This window comes from Marmota monax, unplaced genomic scaffold, assembly GCF_021218885.2.
Source record: "Marmota monax isolate L192 unplaced genomic scaffold, Marmota_monax_Labrador192_F-V1.1 WCK01_AAM20220418_F8-fsc00047, whole genome shotgun sequence".
Lineage (NCBI taxonomy): Eukaryota > Metazoa > Chordata > Mammalia > Rodentia > Sciuridae > Marmota > Marmota monax.
Window position 1 is genome coordinate 686,606 of NW_026692072.1, and position 20,739 is coordinate 707,344.

At 42.3% G+C, this 20,739-nt stretch overlaps 1 protein-coding gene across 6 annotated transcripts in view; it reads left to right on the forward strand.

Annotated features, from left to right (window-relative positions):
* Nucleotides 1-20,739, forward strand: part of Kiaa1549l (KIAA1549 like) — a 269,091-nt gene that overhangs the window by 191,679 nt on the left and 56,673 nt on the right. For 4 of the 6 annotated variants that reach the window (XM_058583160.1, XM_058583163.1, XM_058583168.1 and 1 more), the window contains 3 exons: nucleotides 7,196-7,323; nucleotides 14,273-14,454; nucleotides 17,306-17,523. In XM_058583160.1, coding sequence (XP_058439143.1) covers nucleotides 7,196-7,323; nucleotides 14,273-14,454; nucleotides 17,306-17,523 — 528 coding nt within the window. The remainder of the gene's footprint in view (nucleotides 1-7,195; nucleotides 7,324-14,272; nucleotides 14,455-17,305; nucleotides 17,524-20,739) is intronic. The other 2 variants (XM_058583165.1, XM_058583173.1) reach the window with 1 other exon arrangement.

A 20,739-nucleotide genomic window follows, 5' to 3' on the forward strand; every position in this document is an offset into this window, starting at 1 on the left:
TTAAAAATTCCCCTCCAAGCTCATTTTGAATATTGAAAAGGAGACTAAGGGAGATCACAGAATCTCAATACCTGCTCACTCCAGCTGCCCTTTGTGAGGCTTTATGTTGTGGCTCAACCTCAGCAGTGGAGATTCAGCCTCTCTGTTTGCTCTAACAAATTTGGCGGTAATATCACCCTTGCGTTTTTAATGTCGCTTAAAAAGCAGTGCCTTTGATTCAGGATTGTTGTATTTTCTCTGATTTCAGCAAAAACCATTTATTAAATTTTTACTATGAACAGAGCATTTGACAGGCATTAGGAGCCCTATAAGAATGTGTAAGATTGATTCCTGACCCCAAGGATCTCATGATGGAGGAGACAGAGATAAATAATGGAACACTAAGCATGCTGATGTGTGGGTGCCTGCAGTGGGGTCTGAGTAAAGGGCTGTGGCGTAGACAGGAGGGAGGACCTCGTGCTGTCCAGGGAGACAGGATGGAGCAGGTTGTTTTGGCTCAGGCCTGAGGGCAGGAAGGGTCTGAGTCCTGGGAAGAGAGAAAAGCATCCATCTGAAAGAGCTGGGAAGGAAGGAAAGGGATGTCCTCTGAATGGTGAATGTTCCTGGAGTTTAGAGGTCACAGTGATTTGGGATGTAGCAAAGGATGAAACAAGAAGATGGATTAAAATTGTATATGGTCTTGACTGCCCCAGACTGAGATGGACCCTTATTCTCTAGACACTGAAAGTTCTCCAGGAAGACAGTGAAGGCCAGCCTGCATTTTTTTTTTATTTTCTGCATTTTTTTTTATTAGTTACACATGACAGTACAATGATCTCGACATTTCATACATTTGAATCAAATGGGGTATCATTTCTCATTTTTCTGATTGTACAGGTTGTAGAATCACATTGGTTATGCAGTCATGTATATACATACAGCAATACTAGTGTCTATTTTATTCTGCTACCCTTTCTATTCCCCCTTCCCCTCCCCTCCCCTCCCAACACCTCTCTCTACCCAATCTAATGTGACACACTTCTTTTTTTTTCCCCTCACATCATCATACATGTAATCTGTATAACAATGAGGATCTCCTTCCATCTTCCATGCAATTCCCCTTCTCCCTCCTTTCCCTCCCACCTCTCTTCCCTATTTAGTGGTAGTCTTATTCTCATGCTCTTCCTCCCTATCCCATTTTGAGTCATCCCCCTTATATCAGAGAAGACATTCGGCATTTGTTTTTTAGGGATTGGCTAACTTCACTCAGCATAATCTGCTCTAATGCCATCCATTTCCCTGCAAATGCCATGATCTTGTTATTTTTTAGTGCTGAGTAATATTCCATTGTGTATAAATGCCACATTTTTTTATCCATTCATCTATTGAAGGGCATCTAGGTTGGTTCCACAGTCTAGCTATTGTGAATTGTGCTGCTATAAACATTGATGTGGCTGTGTCCCTGTAGTATGCCATTTTTAGGTCCTTTGTGTATAGTCCAAGAAGAGGACTTTATACCTATATAGTATACTATATACCTATAGTTGGGTCAAATGGTGGTTCCATTCCCAGTTTTCCAAGGAATCTCCATACTGCTTTCCAAATTGGCTGCACCAATTTGCAGCCTGCATTTTTGAAGGACTACTTTTAATACAATCTAGATAGACGGGAGAGGCTAGGTTAGAGACGCAAAGACTCATTATTAGGACTTGGCCTCATAAAGAGGTCATGATCCCCATGGCAGGCACTGTTGCCTGGCAAAACCAACACTCATGCCAACCCCTTCTCCCTTGCCTGAGATCACTATCAAGGTAGAAAAGCCACGTCTTGCCTGCATCCATCCTTCTTTCCTCCCTTTATCCAACAGTTGCTTATTTGCTGTCTGTTTGTCAGACACTAGGAATACTTCTCCGAACAAGGCAAAGTTCCTATTCTCACAGAGCTTACAACCTGGTGTGGAGAAACAGGCAATAAACAAATAGAGAAATAGAAAAGGTCCATGGATAAAATAAAAGAAGAAAACTATGTTGGCAAGATTTCTGTTGTTTTGACTAACATACCTGAAAAGAACACTTATAAGAAAGATTTATTTTGTCTCATAGAAAGACTCTGCCTACAGTTAGTTGGCTCCGAGGTAGAACATCATGGCAGAAGGGTATGGTCGAGGAGAGCTTCCCAGGTCATGGCAGCCAGGAAGCAGATAGAGCACCACAGGAAGGGCCAGGGATAGATATAGTCCCCAAGGCCAAGCCCCCAGTGACCTACTGTTTTCACCATACTCCTGTAGTTCATTCAAATTATTAATCCATCAAGTGAATTATTCCACAGATGATGTCAGATCCCTGATGAACCAATCTTTTTATCTCTGAACACTGCTGTATTGCCTAACACATGAGCTTTTGGGGGACATTCTTGATCCAAACCATAACAAAAACCGAAATGCAACAAAGGGGTGGAGGGAATGGGGCATAGCACTGTTTGAGGTGGGCAGCCAGGGAAGACCTCTCTGATAAATGACATTTAAGAAGGACCTCACCCGTTGAAATGAGGTGTCAGCCAGGAGGCTATTGTGGGAAGAATGTTATAAGTAGACAAAAGAGTATGTGCAAAGCCCAGAGGAGGGAACTCCTTGATGTGCTTAAAGAAGAACAAGAAGGCCAAGGAGGCTGGTGTGAACTAGGAAGGAAGTAGTGGTGGAGTCGGAGAAGTTACCTGTGGCTGCTCATGGCAGACTTTACAGACCAAAGTCAGGACTGGGAATTTTATTGAATAAAGGTCAGAAATCATTGGAGGGGTTTGAGAAGAGCAACAACACAACATGACTTAAAGGCTCACTCTGGCTTTATGTGGAAAAGAGACCGCAGGGGTGCAGAGTGGAAGCAGAGAGACCTGTAGGAGGTTATTGCAGTGGTTCAGGTGAGAAGGCATGGGGACCATTGGGCCATTGTGTGAGAAGTGGGTGGATTCTGGAAATATTTTAAAGGAAGAGCTGACAAGATTTTCTGATAGAGTGTTGTGGGATATGGAAATTGAGAAGAATGAATTATCCATTTATTCTGTTGGAGACTGAAGAAGAAGAATGTTGTAGGGGATGATCAAGAGTTTAGATATGGGCATGGAGAGTTTGAGATGCCTAGAGATATGCAAGTAAGTCAAGCAGGAACCTTGTATTTTCTTTCAGAAATTCTTGATACCTCAAAAAGAGGGTTGGACTTCACCTTGTGCAGGAAAGAAAGTTGAAGGAATGTGCATTAGTTATCTGTTGTTCTGTAACCGCCCACTCCATAGCTTAATTGTTTAAAACAACCACCATTTATTTGGCTTATGATTTTGGTGGTCTGATAGTTTGGGCTGAGCTCCACTGGTTGGTTCTTCAGTCTCAGTTGGACTTGCTCCTGCATCTCCAGTCAGGTGATAGAGATCAAGTCAGCTAGGCTGACTCATTGCTGATAGCCTTTTCTGGGGGTAGCCCAGGTAAGTGGGGCCTCTCTCCACCTAGTCTCTGATCCTCCAACAGGCTAGCCCTGGCTTCCCAAGGTTCCCAGGGCAGCAAGAAAAACAAGCCCCCAAATGTAAGCATTTCTCAAGTCTCTGCTTGGGTCATGTCTGCTACTGTCCTGTTGGCCAAAGCAAGTCATATGATCAAGTTCAGAGACAGTGTGGGAGAAAAGGCCACAAAACTTGGTTATAGAGAAGTATAAACAAATTGTGACCATTACTGCAGTGGATTAAGCAGGTGGGAGACCCTGAGAAGAGCAGAGTTGAAATGTACAGAGAAGCAATAGATGATTTATCTGAACTGACTTGCAAGTAATAATAATACCTGTAGCAAATTATCCTTATCTTTGCCAAGTATGATAAAGACATATTGACAACTTATTTATTACCTATTCAGGAGATACTGAAAAGAAAGAATTAGTATTACTAAAATTAGGATATTAACACTTCCAGGAAGAGGTCTACTGGAGTTGAGTAAATTATTGAAAGATTAATTTTTTACAAAATTTTAGAATAAGCATTTTTTTTGGATTAGTAAGGAGTCACCTCTTGCTGATTTCATTTATTTACTATCAAATAATTATTAAGAAATATGATCTTATGAGGTAAATACAGATAACTAAAATAATGCCTATACTGCTGCATGTGTTATTAGCTTCATTATTTTACTATAAAAATATAATTTTACTAAGGATTGACTATATCACTGCCTAGGCTTTGGGAGAAACCTCATTTCTGGTCAAGTCATGGTCAAGATCATTCAGAAAGAATTTAAACACTAAATCCGTGCTTCTGGTTTCCCTATCTTGCCACATCCGTCTCCTCATTCCAGTTCGATAAGGACTGTAGGGCCTCACAGGATGGGTGTGTTTGATGACCAAAAGAAGGGTTGCAGATTAAAAATAGGGGAAACCAATTAATTGGTAATTATTAATATGTTTTATTTTTTAAAATTATTTTAAAACAGAAATCTGAGGATTCAGTCACTTCTAGATAGCCTGATGTGTGGCAAAAGGATCTTTTTCTTCCATGTAGGGTCTTGGTGATGTTATTTTGTTGGTCTCTGGCTGGAATTGATAGGCCAGAATGGAGAACCAACCTCATAGGAATATTCAGCCATTTGCAAAGGGCACTTAAATTAATGACTGGCCATAATTGTTCATCAATTGATTAGTTCCCACCCCAAAGAATTCCTCTCGTCTCCACCTCTACATAGCTTCAGAATGGGGACCACTGAGTTCAATAGTGTAAAACTACAATCCCACAGGTGGTGCATTTGTGCTTTCAAAAATCACTTATATTACTGTTATGTGAGTTGCCTGTGTGCATGGGAATTTTGAACAGGAGGTTTTCAAAAATATTTTTAAGTTGTTGATGGACCTTTATTTTATTCATTTAATTATATGCAGTGCTGAGAATCAAACCCAGTGCCTCACACAGGTGAGGCAAGTACTCTACCACTGCTCCACAACCTCAACCCTTGACCAGGAATTTTGAGTCGATGACTTCATGTAAACAGAGCTCTACAAACTGATGCAAAAAATACAGCAGACTTAGCTTTTCTCTATAGAAATTTAGTCATTGACACTTTTCCTTGGAATGAGAACAAGGAGTCAGAAAATTGATTCAGCATCAAGGAATGGAAAGGGTATGAAAATACCACCAAAAATCATTAAGTAATTTGCAAATGTAAAAACAGATTACAAAGAGATTTTTTTCCTTCCTGTCTGCACCTAAATGAAAACTTTTTTGTTCCAATAAAACCAATGGGGGGAGTAGGTACCTTTAACTATGAGATTCTGAAAACAATCCAAGGGCATATGTCTTCTCTGTGTATGTGAATTTTGACATCCAGCATTCAGTGAACAAATAGTTATTAGATAAATAATAATACATATTCAACAAATTAATGCCCGATCCATGTTTTCCTAGACTATACCCTTTGTATTAGTATTTTTATAGGATGTTAAAAGGTTTCATGGTGAAAGAGACTTGTGGACAAATAAATTGGGGAAATGCTATATTAAATGCTAATGGAACTAGATGAGCCTATTTTTGATAGAACTGATCAAAGCCTTTTGTATGCTAATGTGCATTTAGAATCCCCAAAGAAAAAATATAGTGAACATTTCCCAAACTGAGAGGGGTGTGTGGAACTTTGGCTCTAGTGTTCTATAGAACACTCAACAGATGCTATCTTATCCTGTAAGTATCCCAACATTCACTGTTGGTGGCTTTTAAGGTACTAATGTGTATAGAACTGAGAACTCTAAATTCTCAGAGAAAAAGGAGGAGGAAGAAGGAAGAGAAGGAGGAGGAGGAGGAGGAGGAGGAGGAGGAGGAGGAAGAGGAGGAGGAGGAAAATGAGTGTCTGCAGGGCACATAGCATCTACCTAAGAAGCTGCTTGCCTGTAGGTCAGGGGCTTTCATTCTAGTCAGTTTTCTGTTGTAGGATCCAGATGCCAGTATTTTTTTGGCATTAGTTGGACAACTGACAGTAGAAGACCAAGAGGCTAGTCCTATCTAGGTAGCTGCCTGCTGACCATCTTCCATAGAGAGGAGACAGGCGGTTGGTCCTTGTGCTCCGTCTACCCACAGTGGCATGATCTGAGGGCTCAGAGAGTGCCAACCTATGGGGGACTTTTGAGAGTCCACTTTTCCAGAGTTCCAGAAGGCTGGAGTCCAGCCCTGAGGAAAGGAAAGAAGTCCATGGCTTGCCCTCAATGGGGTTGCTGCTGTAGTCAGGGAAGGAGGGTGTTCTGGGGTGTGGGTGGAAGGGCAGCCCTGGTTTCCTGGCTGGTTCACCACTGCCCAACTCTGCCCCAACAGCTCTCTTCAGGGTCATGAGCTTCATGTTCCCCTCTTCTGTATGAGGCTGGCCGTCACCAAATCAGGGGATTATTCTAGTGACTCTTGACCAGTTCTGGAAGTACTTGGCATAGTCCTTGGCACACAGAAGATATTCCTGATGAGAGTGCTCAATATGGATTGGCATCACTGTGTCTATAGACCTGTTTACCTGGTATGATGCTTGGCACAAAGAATGGGTACGATACATATTTCTGAAGGGACAAATAGCTCAAGTTGGCAGTTTCAAAATAGAAGTGCTTACTAGTTCCTATAGTTAAAGGTTCCTATGGTTCCTATAGTTAAATTTCCACACACCCCTCTCAGTTTGGGAAATGTTCACTATATTTTTCCTTTGTGTAAGTGTATGTGTGTGTGTGAGAGAGAGAGAGAGAGACCTGACAGAGTGAAGACCCTGTGGGGTGACTTAATCTGTAGTTTTTAAGGTCAATACCATGAAGAGAATAGCCAAAGAGAACTGTGTTCTATACATGTCTGAAGACGCCCAGGGGATTCAAACACTCAGCATCAAAAGTGCTCTGTGTTGAAAGGAGGACGTGCTACACAATCACTGTGGCCATTGTTTCCATCCATAGCCACCAGGGTGTTAAGGAAACCACGATGGGACTGAGGGCTGAGCTCCCCTAACTTGTCTGCGGAGCCGGGCAGGGGCGAGTGCGCTTCAGCACCCCCAGCCTCACCCATGCAGCAGTGTGGGTGGGTTTTGTTGTCTTCTTTTCTTGTATCATTTCTTCTTTGCTGGTAAAACTGGAACGAAAGGCTACAGACATCAACTGTGCAAATAACCTTGAGAGGCGGCTGTTCTAGTCGAAACTTACACGGTCTCCCTTGTTGCTATGGTTACCTCCAGCAGGTCGCCCAGTGAGACTGGCTCTGTCATCAGCAACGAATCAGGGAAGCCCAGCTCAGGGAGACGCTCACCCCAGATCGTAATGGCACAGCAGAAAGTGACAAAGGAGGAGGCAAGGAAGAGAAATGGTGAGAAGCCTTCCCGCCAAGCACCACCAGCCCCTCCCACGCGTGCCCGCGCACACGCCTGCGCATGTGTCGCACGAACCGGGTCCTCTTTCTTCTGCAAGACAAGGACCCTGAGTCCGCTGTGAACCTCTTGGGTGATCACCATAGCTCCTTCTCTGAATTGTCCTGTCCTCCCCTCTCTGCACTCTGTTCTTAAGGAATTGTGCAGTTTCTTAGAAAATCCCTCTGCAGGACGTCTTGATATTTGCTTAGAGATTTTTCAACTTCTTCAGTGAATCCACATGATTTCTAGCCTTGGGTCCATTAAGGTAGCAGGTCTCAGAAATGTTGCCCTTCTTTGAGATTTTCTTCAATTTCTTGCCCTGATACCCCTGATGAGTTTCAGGGGGTTCAGTCAGTACCAGTGAGTTGAGATATTGCAAATACATCTGGGGCAGGGGACCATGAACAGATCTGTGATTTTTTTTTTTTAAAAAAAACAGCTTTATGCTGAATTCTTCTGGGAAACTTAAGTGTTTAGTTTCCATCTCACACAGATCATTTCATTCCCCATAAAGGATGTGTTTGAGGTCTATTTCTGGGTTGCCTGAGCTCCCTTATTGTGCTATAGATCACCTCTGTTGGACATCAATGTGCATCCCCCCCCTCTCCTGATCCCACCTTTGTTCTGACCCTCATCCCCATGTGGTCCTTCTGCTCATGAGGCTGTCTTACTGGAGAGCAGAGTACAGGAGCTTGGTGCTGCTGGTTTCAGATCAGGGAAAATTCCTTTTGGATTTCAAAGGGTTATAGGTGGAGCTCTACAGGAATGCCAGGTGAAAAGCTAAGCAATCTGGCACTGTGCTTGGCTGCACTTTTCTTTTACGGGAATTTGATGAAGTGAAGTTCAGGAACTCTCTCTTGAAGCTAGTGCCAGAATATTATTTTGTTTTCAAATGTCACTTATTTCTTTTTTCGAGAGAGAGAGAGAGAGAGAGAAAAGATAGACACACAGAGTGGATTCGCATTCCAGAGAGAAAACATAGTCCCCATCCTTATTTCCAGTTGTTATGTAAAGCACCTGTTTAAACTGTCTTGTCACTCAGAGATGATCTGAAATACATGGGAAAACATACTATGCCATTTTATGTAGGGGACTTGAGCATCCACAGATTTTGTTATCTGTAGGTATTCTGGAACCAACCCTCTGAGGTACCAAGGGATACAAGTTCTGCAGTGGTCACTGACCCCTAGTCCAGATGATATTATCCTACCCTCCCTCCCCACTCACCCACCCCAGGCCTCATGTAACCCTGAATAAATCAGTGTATGTCTTTCTCTGACCTTTTTACTATGCATACAATAACATGCACATATCTTTGTGTTTTGTTATATTGCTTTGTTTTCTTTTATGAAATGGAATCAATGTACATATTATCCTATGCCCTTTTTCCTGCTCAAAAATGTGCAAAGTACAGACTTCTCTGACAATGAGTAGACATTCATAACATGATGCCCTTTGTCCTCTCCTGTATTTAATCCATGGAGGAAGAGGAAGCAGCCAGTTATTGACCGCGTCACTCCCCGCCCCCCTGGAGACACTCTGACCTGCTCTAAGTGTCCCTGCTGTCCTTCACTGTTCCTATTTGTTCACCTGCTCTGCCTGCCTCCTTATTATGTTTAGGTCACTGACTATTTAAATAGGTGGTCCATCTTATATGAATACATCATAGTGAATCCCACCATCATGTACATCCATAAAAATGGGGTCCTAACTAGAATAAGATACATTCCGTGCTTGTACATTTATATCAAAATGAATTCTACTGTCAGATATAACTAAAAGGAACCAAAAACAAATAAACAAATGGCAGGTCCAGAAATAGCAATAGACAGGTGTGTGAATAAAATGCAGTTACTGTACCAGGTTGAGGTTTTTGTTTGTTTTATTAAGAAACTATCCTTCCCAGGTTTAGAGTGCTTACTCGCTCACATTTTACTTTTGCCAAGTAAACGCAGTGAATTTTCAGTGATTGTTTCTGTTTTACTGTAAGTTTCCATTCAGTGAGGTTAAAGATTAAAATTTCCAACTAGGAATGATAGAACCAACTCACTCATTTTATATAAAACTCAACCAGTGCAGAACCACATTGGCATTCTAGAATCAATCTCTTATGAAACCCACATTTGTCTTTTTCTAATCAAAGGGCTCCTTTTTATTGTAATACTAGATAAGAGTTAACCAATAAACGTCAATAATGTATTTGGATTAGAAGATGGATGGAAGGGAGGGAGGAAGGGAGGGAGGGAGGGGGATAAAAAAACACTGAATGGGATTGTGGAGAAAATAGAAAGGCGTTTTTTTGGTCACTTTGCTAGCCTGCAAAGAGTATTGAGCTCTTCTCGTTTGGCCTCTGAGTACAGATTCTTCTGTTGGTATGGAATATTCCAGTACTGTTGTCTTATGGCTTGGTGTGTGTTCTAGAAGCTAGGGTTACAGAGGTTAATTAATGTTAATGTGCTGGGCTGACATTCTAAAGCTATTCTTATTTTCCACCAGTTTTGTTGCACCAGTTTTTGTAGCTTCTAAAATTCTTCTTTTGTGAAAATAAAAACTTTAAGAGGAAAAGACCTTATCCTGCTAGCAACATGACTTCCACAGCTCCTTGTTGCCCAATGGCCTCTTAGTGACCATAGCTGCAATGCAGTTTTAGAGTCGATTTCATGAAGATGTTTAATTATATATGGGAAAGTTAGATGTGACAACAAGAACAATTGGGTGCTTTCCTCAACCAAATATAAACATTTGCACTTGAACCTAGTGTCACCTTTGAAAGGTGTTTTCCAAAAGAGAGAGTTAAGTTAAAATAAAATATGCATATTTTTCTTCATCCATTTAGGAGGAAACAACCTCCTTAAATCCTGTGTCATTCAGATTTCACTGAGGCCCAGAATCTAACAGCCATGGGCAAATGAGGAAAGAGGAGAAAGCATTAGAGACTTTCAGGAGTCAATTGCTTTTTCAGCAGGGGTCTTGGGGAAAGATCTAGAATTAGGACATAAAGGAAGAATGTCAGAGATACTAGCTCAAAAACAGTTTCAGTTCTCATTTATTCTTTGCTCTCCAGATGATGTGGAAGCTTGCTTTTACTCATTTAGGTTTTCCCTGGCAAATGGTAATTGTAGATATTCATAGGGTACCATGTGATTTTCGGTACCTGCATATGTGTGGAATGACCACACCATGGTAATCAACATATCAGATTACACCAGAGGGCAGTGATTCTAGTTGTCGATTATTAATAGTCTTTGGCTTTAATGAACATTTCAGAAAAAAACATGTTTGAATAGCATTTCTGCCTCCAATGGGAGGATTTTCCCCATGCCAATTGAACATGAAAAGTGAAATCTTTTTCTAACTTGATTTACTGAAATAAAAACCAACAATGCAAATAAAGTACAACAAGATAGAAAATGGTGGCATAGTGGCATCTACTGTGTGGATAGCATCCTAAGACTCTTCCTCAGCTTAACTGTGGCCCTTGCCCTTAGCATCCTTCCATGCTTTTTACTTTGGGGACTAATTATGCATTAAAATCCCCATGAACCTGCTGCTCTCACACAACATTTAATGCATTAATATTTAACATGATGTCTTTGAATGTATTTTTCTGTAAAGTCTTTTTGGAAAGAGGATAACTAATTAATCTTAAAAACCTAGAGGAATTGTTGTACAAATCTGGATATGACTTTTTTTTTTTTCAAATTGAAGTAGAAATAGAACTGTAACTTATACAATTTCTAGGATGTCGTTTTCCTGTCCTATTATAATCATGCTGCCCACAGCATGATGGGTGAAGGTGTCAAACCTAGAAGCAATAAAAATGCTCCATACCATCTCTTCACCTCTGAATGGTTTAGTGATAGCATGACTTTAGCATCCACATTGGCATCTGTTTTTCTGGCTCTCATATCTCCTTTCCCAAGTCAAGAAAACTGAGCCATTCATTCATTCATTCACTCATTTTTTCACCAAATACTTATTGAAAGCCAGCTCCATGGGAAACACCATTGAAAGGCAAGAAGCATCAGCCTTTTAAAAGATGGGCAGGAATAGAGCTTCTATGCTAGTGGTAGGGCAAGGGCAGATTGTCAGAACATCAAATCAGTAATGCTAAGAGCAATGAAGAAAGTATAACAAGATGACAAGGGGTGGTTGTAGGCGGCTGGTTAGGGAAAATAGTTTTCAAGCTGCAACTTGAAAAGTAAGAAGGTACTGGGCATGGAAAGGTCTTCAGAAATTGCAGTCTGAGAAGGGGAAGGCTAAAGCAAAACAGAGCAGGTGAAAACAGAAATGCATGTTTTTGTCACTTTGCTAGACTGCAAAAAATATTGAGCTCTTCTTGTTTGACTGGCCTCTGAGAAGATTGCTGTGATGGAGCAGAATGGATTAGTGGGTAGGAGATGGGCTCTGCGAGGTGGCCAGCACCAGCTCCCCTAGGTCCCTGTAGGGGAGAGATGAAGTCTGCAGATGGTTCTGATCAGAGACATAATGTGATCTTGTTCCCTTTCAAAATTCATCCATCCTTGCTGCTGGGGAATATGCATTTAGGGGTAAAGGGATAAGAGTGGAAATGCCAAGGTAGGTGATTGCTTAGAAGGTATACATGTAACAAAATTGCCCCTATACTTAGTGACCTAAAATGACAATCTGTATTTATTGTCTTTCATAATTTCTGTGGGTCTGGAATTTAGCAGTGGCTTAGCTGGGTGATACTGGCTTAGGGTCTCTCATGAGATCATGGTCAAGATGTTGGTGTAAATTGTAGTCAACTAATACCTTGACTGAGCCTGCAGATGGCTCACTCACATGACTGTTGGCAAGAAGCCTGTGTTCCCTGCCGGATGGACTTTTCCAAAGTACTGCTTGAGTGTCCTCATAACATGGCTGCTGGTTTTCCCCAGAAAGCAAGGTGGAAGACATCATGGTATTTTTTTAATTATTATTTACTCTCACAGAGTGGTGTGCAATCACCAGGGATTTCTTGCCTGCTCAGAGGGATAAGCCTCCTGAGAAATTAAAGTCTAGAATAATTAGTGAAAAACAAAAGACAAACAGTGAGAAATGATAGTTTTAAAGATGGAGCCCTATAGATCCAGTCCACACAGGAGCTGGAGCTAGACAATTAGAAAATGGCTCCTGTGGTTTATTTAAGGGGGTACATCAAAGGCAAAGGTAAGGTTTCAAGGGCAGAGTCTTGCTTCATGAGGTCTCACAGTCAGCAGGTTGATTGGCATCTTGGCAGGCCACACCCATCTCAGAGGGGCTGTGCGGCTGTGGTTGTAGCAGGTCATCCCATCTCCAATGCTGTGTGGGACCTGGGGAAGAGCTTAAATAAGGCTCATGATGTGTCTGGGCAGTCAACCAGAGGAAATGTCCACTGGAAGTTCCCAGACACCCAGTTCACCTATTCATTAGGCTGCGGTCCACACACAGCCCACAGATGGCTTTCCACAATTTACCACCAAGCCTTGGAAGTAACACACTGTCATTTGTGCAATTTCCTCTTGGTTTCCTAGATCAGTTCTATTCATTGTGTGAGAATTAGGAGATGAGAATTATTAGGAGCCAGCTTGGAGGCTGGTTATCTCATATGGTTTGTTTACCACGTGCAGGTGGGAAATGGTAGTGGTGACCAGACAAGAGGTGCCCAGCTAAGCTACCCTCTAAAAATATATACATATGTAGCAACATGTCTGAAGAGAGATGTCCTCTGCCATTGGCTGCTTGGTGAACTACTCTTTGCAAATAAGTCAACAAAACTCTAAAAAAGAAAAAAATCTAATTATAACCCATTGTTAGACTCAGAGGTGTTTTATCCACACTGTAAAATAACAATTTACTTGGCTTAATTTGACAGATCTTCTGTGATTATGATAAGTGACAGAATGATACATACTATGTGTTTCTCAATAATTTAAACAACATCCCAGTCTCTTGAGCAGGCAGGAGGAAAGATGAATACACTTCCATTACATTCATATTTTATATAACACCTATTTTGCTTCTAAACTGTCTGCTGGTGTAGTTGTTTGAACAGGCTTAATTTATCTCTTGCCGAGCCACGCTCAATAAGCTGTCATTCCTATAGTTACTTCCTAGGAATATGCTTTAAGAACAAGGAAATCAGCAAGATACCACTGGCCCCGAAACTTCTTCTGTCAGCTGGGAAAACACAAAGCCAACTGGTGTCTTTCAGCCATCACAGCAGAACTAACTGTCAAATGGGAAATTAATTTAACCAACCGTTGGTGGTAATCAGTCTATTTAATTAGTTATTGAATTAATTTGTTTCTCTGGTGGTTATTTTATAGCTTTCTTTTGTTTTAAACAAATGAAAAAAACCAAAACCCAAATTCTTGGAGAACCAGCCTTCAGAAAGAAAAAGAAAAGGAAAAAAAAAAAGTATTAACAAGAATGAGAGTAGCCAATGGACCAAGAGAGACTTGCCATCTTGGCACCATGCAAAAGGTTGTCACTTTGGTGACCAGGACTGCACTGCATGCTTGCCTCTTGTAATGGTAGATGTTAAGAATAGTTGTGGGGTTTGGCCAATTTTTTTTTTCCCATTTCCAACTCAAACAGAAGACAAATTTAGTTTTTATTCATTTTCAAATGCGTTTTGTCACAGTTTTGGAAGAATGGTGTTTGCTGTTTAAATTCGAACTTTTAAAATTCTTTCTTGCCCATGGATAATGCAACAGGAGGGGGCAGATAAATAGCACCGATCTGAAATTTAAAAGAAAACCACAAGCACAGTGAGCCCTTGACACAAATCCAGATGCTGTTGTCTCTGATGTCGTTTTGAGTCAAGTGGCATCCTTAGGTGCCAAGACTGCAGCCTGTTCTCTCTGGCCACGCAGCGCCCGTACATCATAGTAAAATCAATGTGTTTATGTTGTGCTTCAGCGCCAGCGAGTGATGAAGAGGAGGGACCTGTCCTCTTTGACAACTCTGGCAAGGTGGCTGCTGATCCCTTCGACACGTCCTCTGGGTCTGTGCAGCTCATCGCAATCAAACCCGCAGCCCTCCCCGTGGTGCACCCCACTTCGGACAGGAGCCAGGAGACCTCAGCCGTCCTCAACGGGGAGGTGAGCATCCAGCGACCCTGTGCAGAGTGTGGCCAGACCTCAGGGATTCGGAGTAAGGGGTATTGAGCTGACCTCAGCCTCTCAAGGTCATTTTTGCCTCTGCACGTGGTAGACCTCCATGGTTGACGCCTTCAGAGCATTTTCTGCCTTCTCTGAAAGCCCAGAGGGAGCCTTTTAAAAAGTCTGGTTATGAAGAGGAAAATCAGAAATCCTACTTCCCCTGCCCCTCACGCATACAGCCTTCTGCCTCACACCCCGAAATTTCCATTAAGGATGTCATTGTGATGGTGATGGGAGGGGGGTGAATTGAGAGGGAAGTGGAGAATCTATCATTGTGTGGACAGGGATGGGGCCTGCTGTAGGCTCTGAAATGGCATTTATTCGTTCCAGAAAGCTCAAAACAACCCATTGGCTGCTTTGAGGAGAATACCAATGGGTAACATGATATTAATCAACTTTCCTTGGAGTTTGAAAAAAATTGGTAACGTATGTTAGGAAGCGATGATTTACCAAATAAAATTAGATAGAGAGATAATAGATGAGGACAGATGATAAACAGGTGATAGGTAATTGATAGATAATTGATGACTGACAGATGGTGGGGGGAGGGGCAGAGCCCATGCTATCTCCAAGGGAGAACAAGAAGTCAGGTAAAAATTACCTGCCATCCTCTGTCTTCTGCAGAAAAATGGTCAGAGGGTTAAAAATGTTTCTGAACCGTTAAGAAGGTGTATACGGAACCTGCTTGTGAACACTTAAGCTACACAGGGGTGCGGGCATGTGAGCACACACAAGCACTCACACTCTGATGCTTTCCTCTGATGCCAAGCCATCGGGATGATCATGCCTTTCATTTGCTTATGCCCTGATGTTACCTCCAACAGGTGGGAGATTTCTGAAGTTTTAAAGTCTTTTTATTACCATACCTTAAGAAAGTGTCGCAGTCCCTGTACAACCAGGTGTTGTAAACATCCATCGGGTGTTGTCCTTATTCCACTATCCAGGATGCTTACACAAGCATTTTATGAACCTGATTGAAGAAGTGCCTCTGGGCAGAAAGACTGAGCTGGCCTAAAGTTGTGATAGTTGACTTTTAAAAATAACCAGTTATATAGACTCATAGAGCATCCATTCTACCTTCCTAATTTTTTAGATAAATAAAACTGAGCCCAAGGGATCAGATGGCTTGCTCAAAGTCAAAGTGAAGATTACTGTGGTAGCCATGATGTTCAGGTGCCCGGGCTCCATGTCCAATGTTCCTTCTTTCTCTTTAAAAAAAAAATTTTTTTTCAGCCCATTGGTGAAAAAATAGCATTGATCTCTTGAGCTACACCACCATGGTTTGAATCCCAGCCCTTTCATTTGCCATCTGTGTGACCTTAGGCAGGTTAGTTAAATCTTCTGTATCTCAGCATCTTCATCCATAAAATAGGGCTGCTCTGAGGCATTAGGTAAAGCATTAGAACAATGCCTAACTCACAGTAAGCACTTTATTATTACCATCAATCAACAAGGATGGATTAGTTGATCATGTACTTTGTGCCCCTTGGCTCTATAATCTGATAGCCTGGATGCCTTCTCAAAACCACTGAATCTCCATGGGTGCAATTCTGCCATCAGACATGCAGGGTGCTGAGGCCAATAAGAATTAGCTGCTCTTAATTAGGACCCTCTACCTAATTGTGGCTGCCTCGCCTGGGTCTCTTTGTCCCATCTTAATCATAAGAGCATCATGGAGACAGACTCCGAATCTGGGATAGATGTGATTTACCACTCCCTTTTCCTCCCAGGCCCATCACCCTGTCACAGAAGGAGAACAGATGAGCATTTTCCTTGTCCAGAAATGAATTCTTGCTACATTTGGGTAGTTAAAGGAATGGACCTTGCTGGCATTTGGATTGGAAGAGAGCCCTGAACTGTTCTCTGTAATTTGCTGCCTTGTGGAGCTTGACACAGATTGCTTTATAATTTTCTTTCTTCTTTTCTCATGGGTGACTGGTTTAAATGGAAAAAAAAAAAACCCCATAACCCCAAAGCCATAAATTTTCCTTTTATGAATTACAGGAAATTCTTTTAAAGAGTACTTTAAAGAAAACATAACAACCACAAAGAAAGTTCAGCAAAGTGGGTGTAAACTCCTCATCATGCTGTTATTTATTAATCACTGTCATCTGCCTGAGTCTTTCACAGGTCAGAGGGACATTAGCCATGTTCCTTTCTAAAAAACCAGACTGGCTTTGCCCCATCCAGCAGGACCTGGTTGGCATTAGTAGCCAGATGAAGCTTCAAAATGGTCTCTCTGATTTACTGAAATGTTCATCCTTGTGCAGTTTGATAGTGTGGCCTCAGGAGCAGGACACTTGTCCTCCCTTCCCTCTCCAGTCATCCCAACTCACAGGCCTCAGGGACTAGTGGTCTCATCCAGCTGGGCCTCAGATAGACGGCCAAGGGAGGCCACTGGGTTTCTCAGGGCTGGAACTAGACTCAGAACATAAAAACTAGCTGGTGAACCAGGTCAGAGGTCCCCACATCAAGGAACCAAAAGAATGAAGAAAGAATAAGGACCAGCACCACAAAACGAAGAGTGAAGAGTAAGACCTGGGCCTGAGCAGCACCCAGGACAGTGGGAGAAGGAGGTCCTGATGGAAGGGGTCAGGTGACCGAGTGAGAGCCAGGCTCCATGCTATTTGTGGGCTGGTGTGAAAAGGGGACCCAGGTGAGTTTGGTTGGCTCAGAGGACCAGAGGTGAAGCCTAGGCTAGCTTTTCCAGGAGTTGTGACCTTCTGGGGAAAGCCTCCCAGATGTCAGGTATGCTGGGTCAGGTGTGGCCTGAGACTGTCTCTCCCTCCAGGTGAACAAAGCCCTGAAACAGAAGTCAGACATCGAGCACTATCGGAACAAACTGCGCCTCAAAGCCAAGAGGAAGGGGTACTATGACTTCCCCGCAGTGGAGGCAAACAAGGGTCTGACCGAGAGAAAAAAGATGTATGAAAAAGCCCCAAAGGAAATGGAGCATGTTTTGGATCCAGACCCGGAGCTGTGCGCTCCATTCGCGGAGTCTAAAAACAGGTGCGGCTCTAGGGAATTTGCTTTAGATTGCTGTATCATATGTGGGATTTGGGCTAAGGATGCCCTGGGCAATATAGACCTGCTCCCTTGATCTGGTGCCTTAGGACTGTGATCTTTGCAGGCTGCTGATCTGGGCCTCGCTAGAGTGTGCAAGCAGATGCTCTATGATGAGTCAGGAAGAGTGGAAAATTGAAGCCATTAAAAAAAAAAATTCCAAGGCAAACAACCATAATTGTCCTTTGCCTTAATGGTATTTTCAAACCAGTAGCCATTTCAGAGCTGGGTGAAAATATAATTATCACCTACCTTATTAATGCAACTTCTAGATCAAGGGACATTGTATTTTTCAATTATGTTAGTGGCTGTTGCATAAGAAAAGCAAATTTCATGCTTCACCTTTTTATTCGGGCTTAGTAAGTGCTTATCACATTGCTGCTCAGCGTTCCATGCTGGTTCATCTTGTGCACTCATAGATTTGTTCAATTTTTCAACATTTATTGTCACCTGCTATGCATTAGGTACCAGTCAGGATGCTGCATACTGTCATGACCGTGTGTGTTCTCATTTATTCCTTCAATTCCTTCAACATTTTATAGTGGACCAGACAGGCTGATTGCTGGAAATTAAGGTCTGATGGGAGAGAAATATAATTACCCTAAAAATGCTAATCACAAGTCTAATGGGTTTTTGAAATTCGGGCTGTCATGGTGATCTAAAGGGGGCGCCTAGCCTAGTGAGGTAGGGCTAGTGTAGGTGGTTTGAATTGGCATCTGTCTCAATCTGTTCTATGATGCTACAACAGAACACCTGAGACTGGATAATTTATAATGAACAGAAATTCATTTTCTCACAGTTCTGGAGATTGAGAAGTCCAAGGTCAAGATGCCAGCATCTGGCAGGAACATTCTTGCTGCATCATCACATGGCCGAAGGTAGAAGGACAAAGAGGGCAAGAGGAGGCCAAACTCACCCTTGTGCAATGACATTAACCCATTTTGTCCCATTGCCCTTGAAGTGGAACACCTATGCATATTTAAATATAGTACATAACGTATAATACAATTACATAGGAAGAGTATAATTGTATTATAATATCTTCATGTTAGTGCTAATTAATATAATAACATTTAAGTTCTAGATTATGATTTTCAGCCTATTTTAATGCATCTGTGCCAATTTCATTGAAAGAACTGAAAACTTGGGGTTTCATGGGTTAATGTCATCCACATGGGCAGAGCCTTGGTGGCCCTATCGCCCGCGAAATGTCCTGCCTCCTAACATTGCCAAAGCAGCAACCAAATTTCAACATGGGTTTTTGGAGGAAAAAGAACATTTTACCCATAGCAGCTGCCTTCCAAGCCACCTCAGCAGAGTGCCCTCGAGTACCTGGGAAGAGGTTCAGGTTAGCGAAGCCAAGCACACCCACCTTTCTCCCCTTCCTGCCTCCCTGAGCCATTTTCATGGTTCAAGACTGCCTCTTTCCTACACCCACTCTCTCCTTGGTGACTTCCCTCCCCCAGCTTTAAACATGCTGCCACTGTCACCTGTCACAGAGCCACTGCAGGTCCATGCTCACAGCTGGGGCTCACTAGGGAAGTTCCTGGCCTGAATGGGGTATTTATCAAAAGGAAAAATGACTACATGACAGGCTTGGATTAAAGCCACAAAACCAACTTGAGAGGGGGAGTGAAAATTTATGAATAGAATCAGCATAACTTATTCTCTACAAAGAAAAAGAGGAAACTCTCAACCGGAGCTTAATTTACCATGCTTCCAATTAGGCTTGGTTGGTATGGAAGCTATTGATATAAAGTGACACCGTGACAGGGTTCACGATGCATGTGCTTTCCTGCACTTGATGACTGTAGGAAAGAAGAGAAGATATGGATTTTGTCTGGAGGCTGGAGGTTACTTCAACTTTTACTTTGCAGTTTGGGACCCCTTATCTAGTGGTCTCTTATAGTCTGGGCTGAGACCTCCTTTTCCTCTGTTTTCTGCTAACATTAAGGGAAAATGAATCGATGATCATGTGCAAATAAGAGGAACTTAGTTTGACAGTTACTTGAGCAAGAACAATTTCAATGATGGCTTTTTTATGAAAAGATAATGAACAAAGAATGAATGGACCTGTCTTCTGCACTGTCCAGCACAGGTTCAGGCCAGATGCGGAAGGCCTTGGTTGGTGGCCTGCTGCTGCTGCTGGGCATGTGTCACTAATTCTCAGTACATGTTCACTGAAGAAATGATTCAATGACTCTTGAAGCACCAAAAACTAATTTATTTAAGAACTTTGACCAGGTTATGGAACAATAATAATGGATAATCACAAACTGGGTGACCTGGGAATAGGAATGGAGATAGGATCCTTAAGAGATGGGAAGGGGGAGAAAGATCATCAGAAAAGAAGAGGAGATAGACTCCCTGTAAGCTTGAGGGTGTAATTCTTGACACATTCTGCCCTTGACTCCAGAGGCTGCCTGCTGTTTATCTGTTTTCACAGGTTAGAGTTACCTGTTAATTGCTGTTCTCTCTACAGCTCTCCAGAGACCCAACCACAGCAGGCGCAGGGAGAGAAACATTGTCCAGTCCAGAGGTAGCATCAGTAATTTTACCTTCAGACTGAAGCTCAGTATAAAAAATAAATAAATAAATAAATAAATAAGGCTACAAAGCTTAGATTCCAAATGTTGACTCATCATTAAATCTTTTAAAAGAATTTTCATGGCTCTTTTTTTCCTAGAATCAGAGAAACACTCCATTTTATACTATAAACTTTTACCAAGACAAAGTGCACACTAGTGCGTAGGTGCGGTAGTGCAGGCTCCCATCCCGATGCCCCGGTTCACGCCTGCATTCTATAAACCTGTAGGAATCCCACCTAACAGCTTTTCTCAGCAGTGTGAGTTGTTAATATGTTATGCAGCATCCTCCCTTGATGACAAATGGGAATTGATGGATAAATAGCCCTGGCAGGGGAACTCTGAGGTGTCAGCTATGGTGCTGTAATAACCACATTTTCTAGTTTCTGTATTCGGTGCTTAGATGCTTAGACCTAGGAGTCTTTGCTGACTCCAGAAAAACCGTCCCTCCCATGGCTACCCAGTTCCTAGTGATAGGAGAGGACTTAACCTGCAGATGCACTTGTCATATGCAAACCAACCCATCCAGAACCCATGCCTTGGTCACCACCTTTAGATGATCTCACTGGCTCCCACT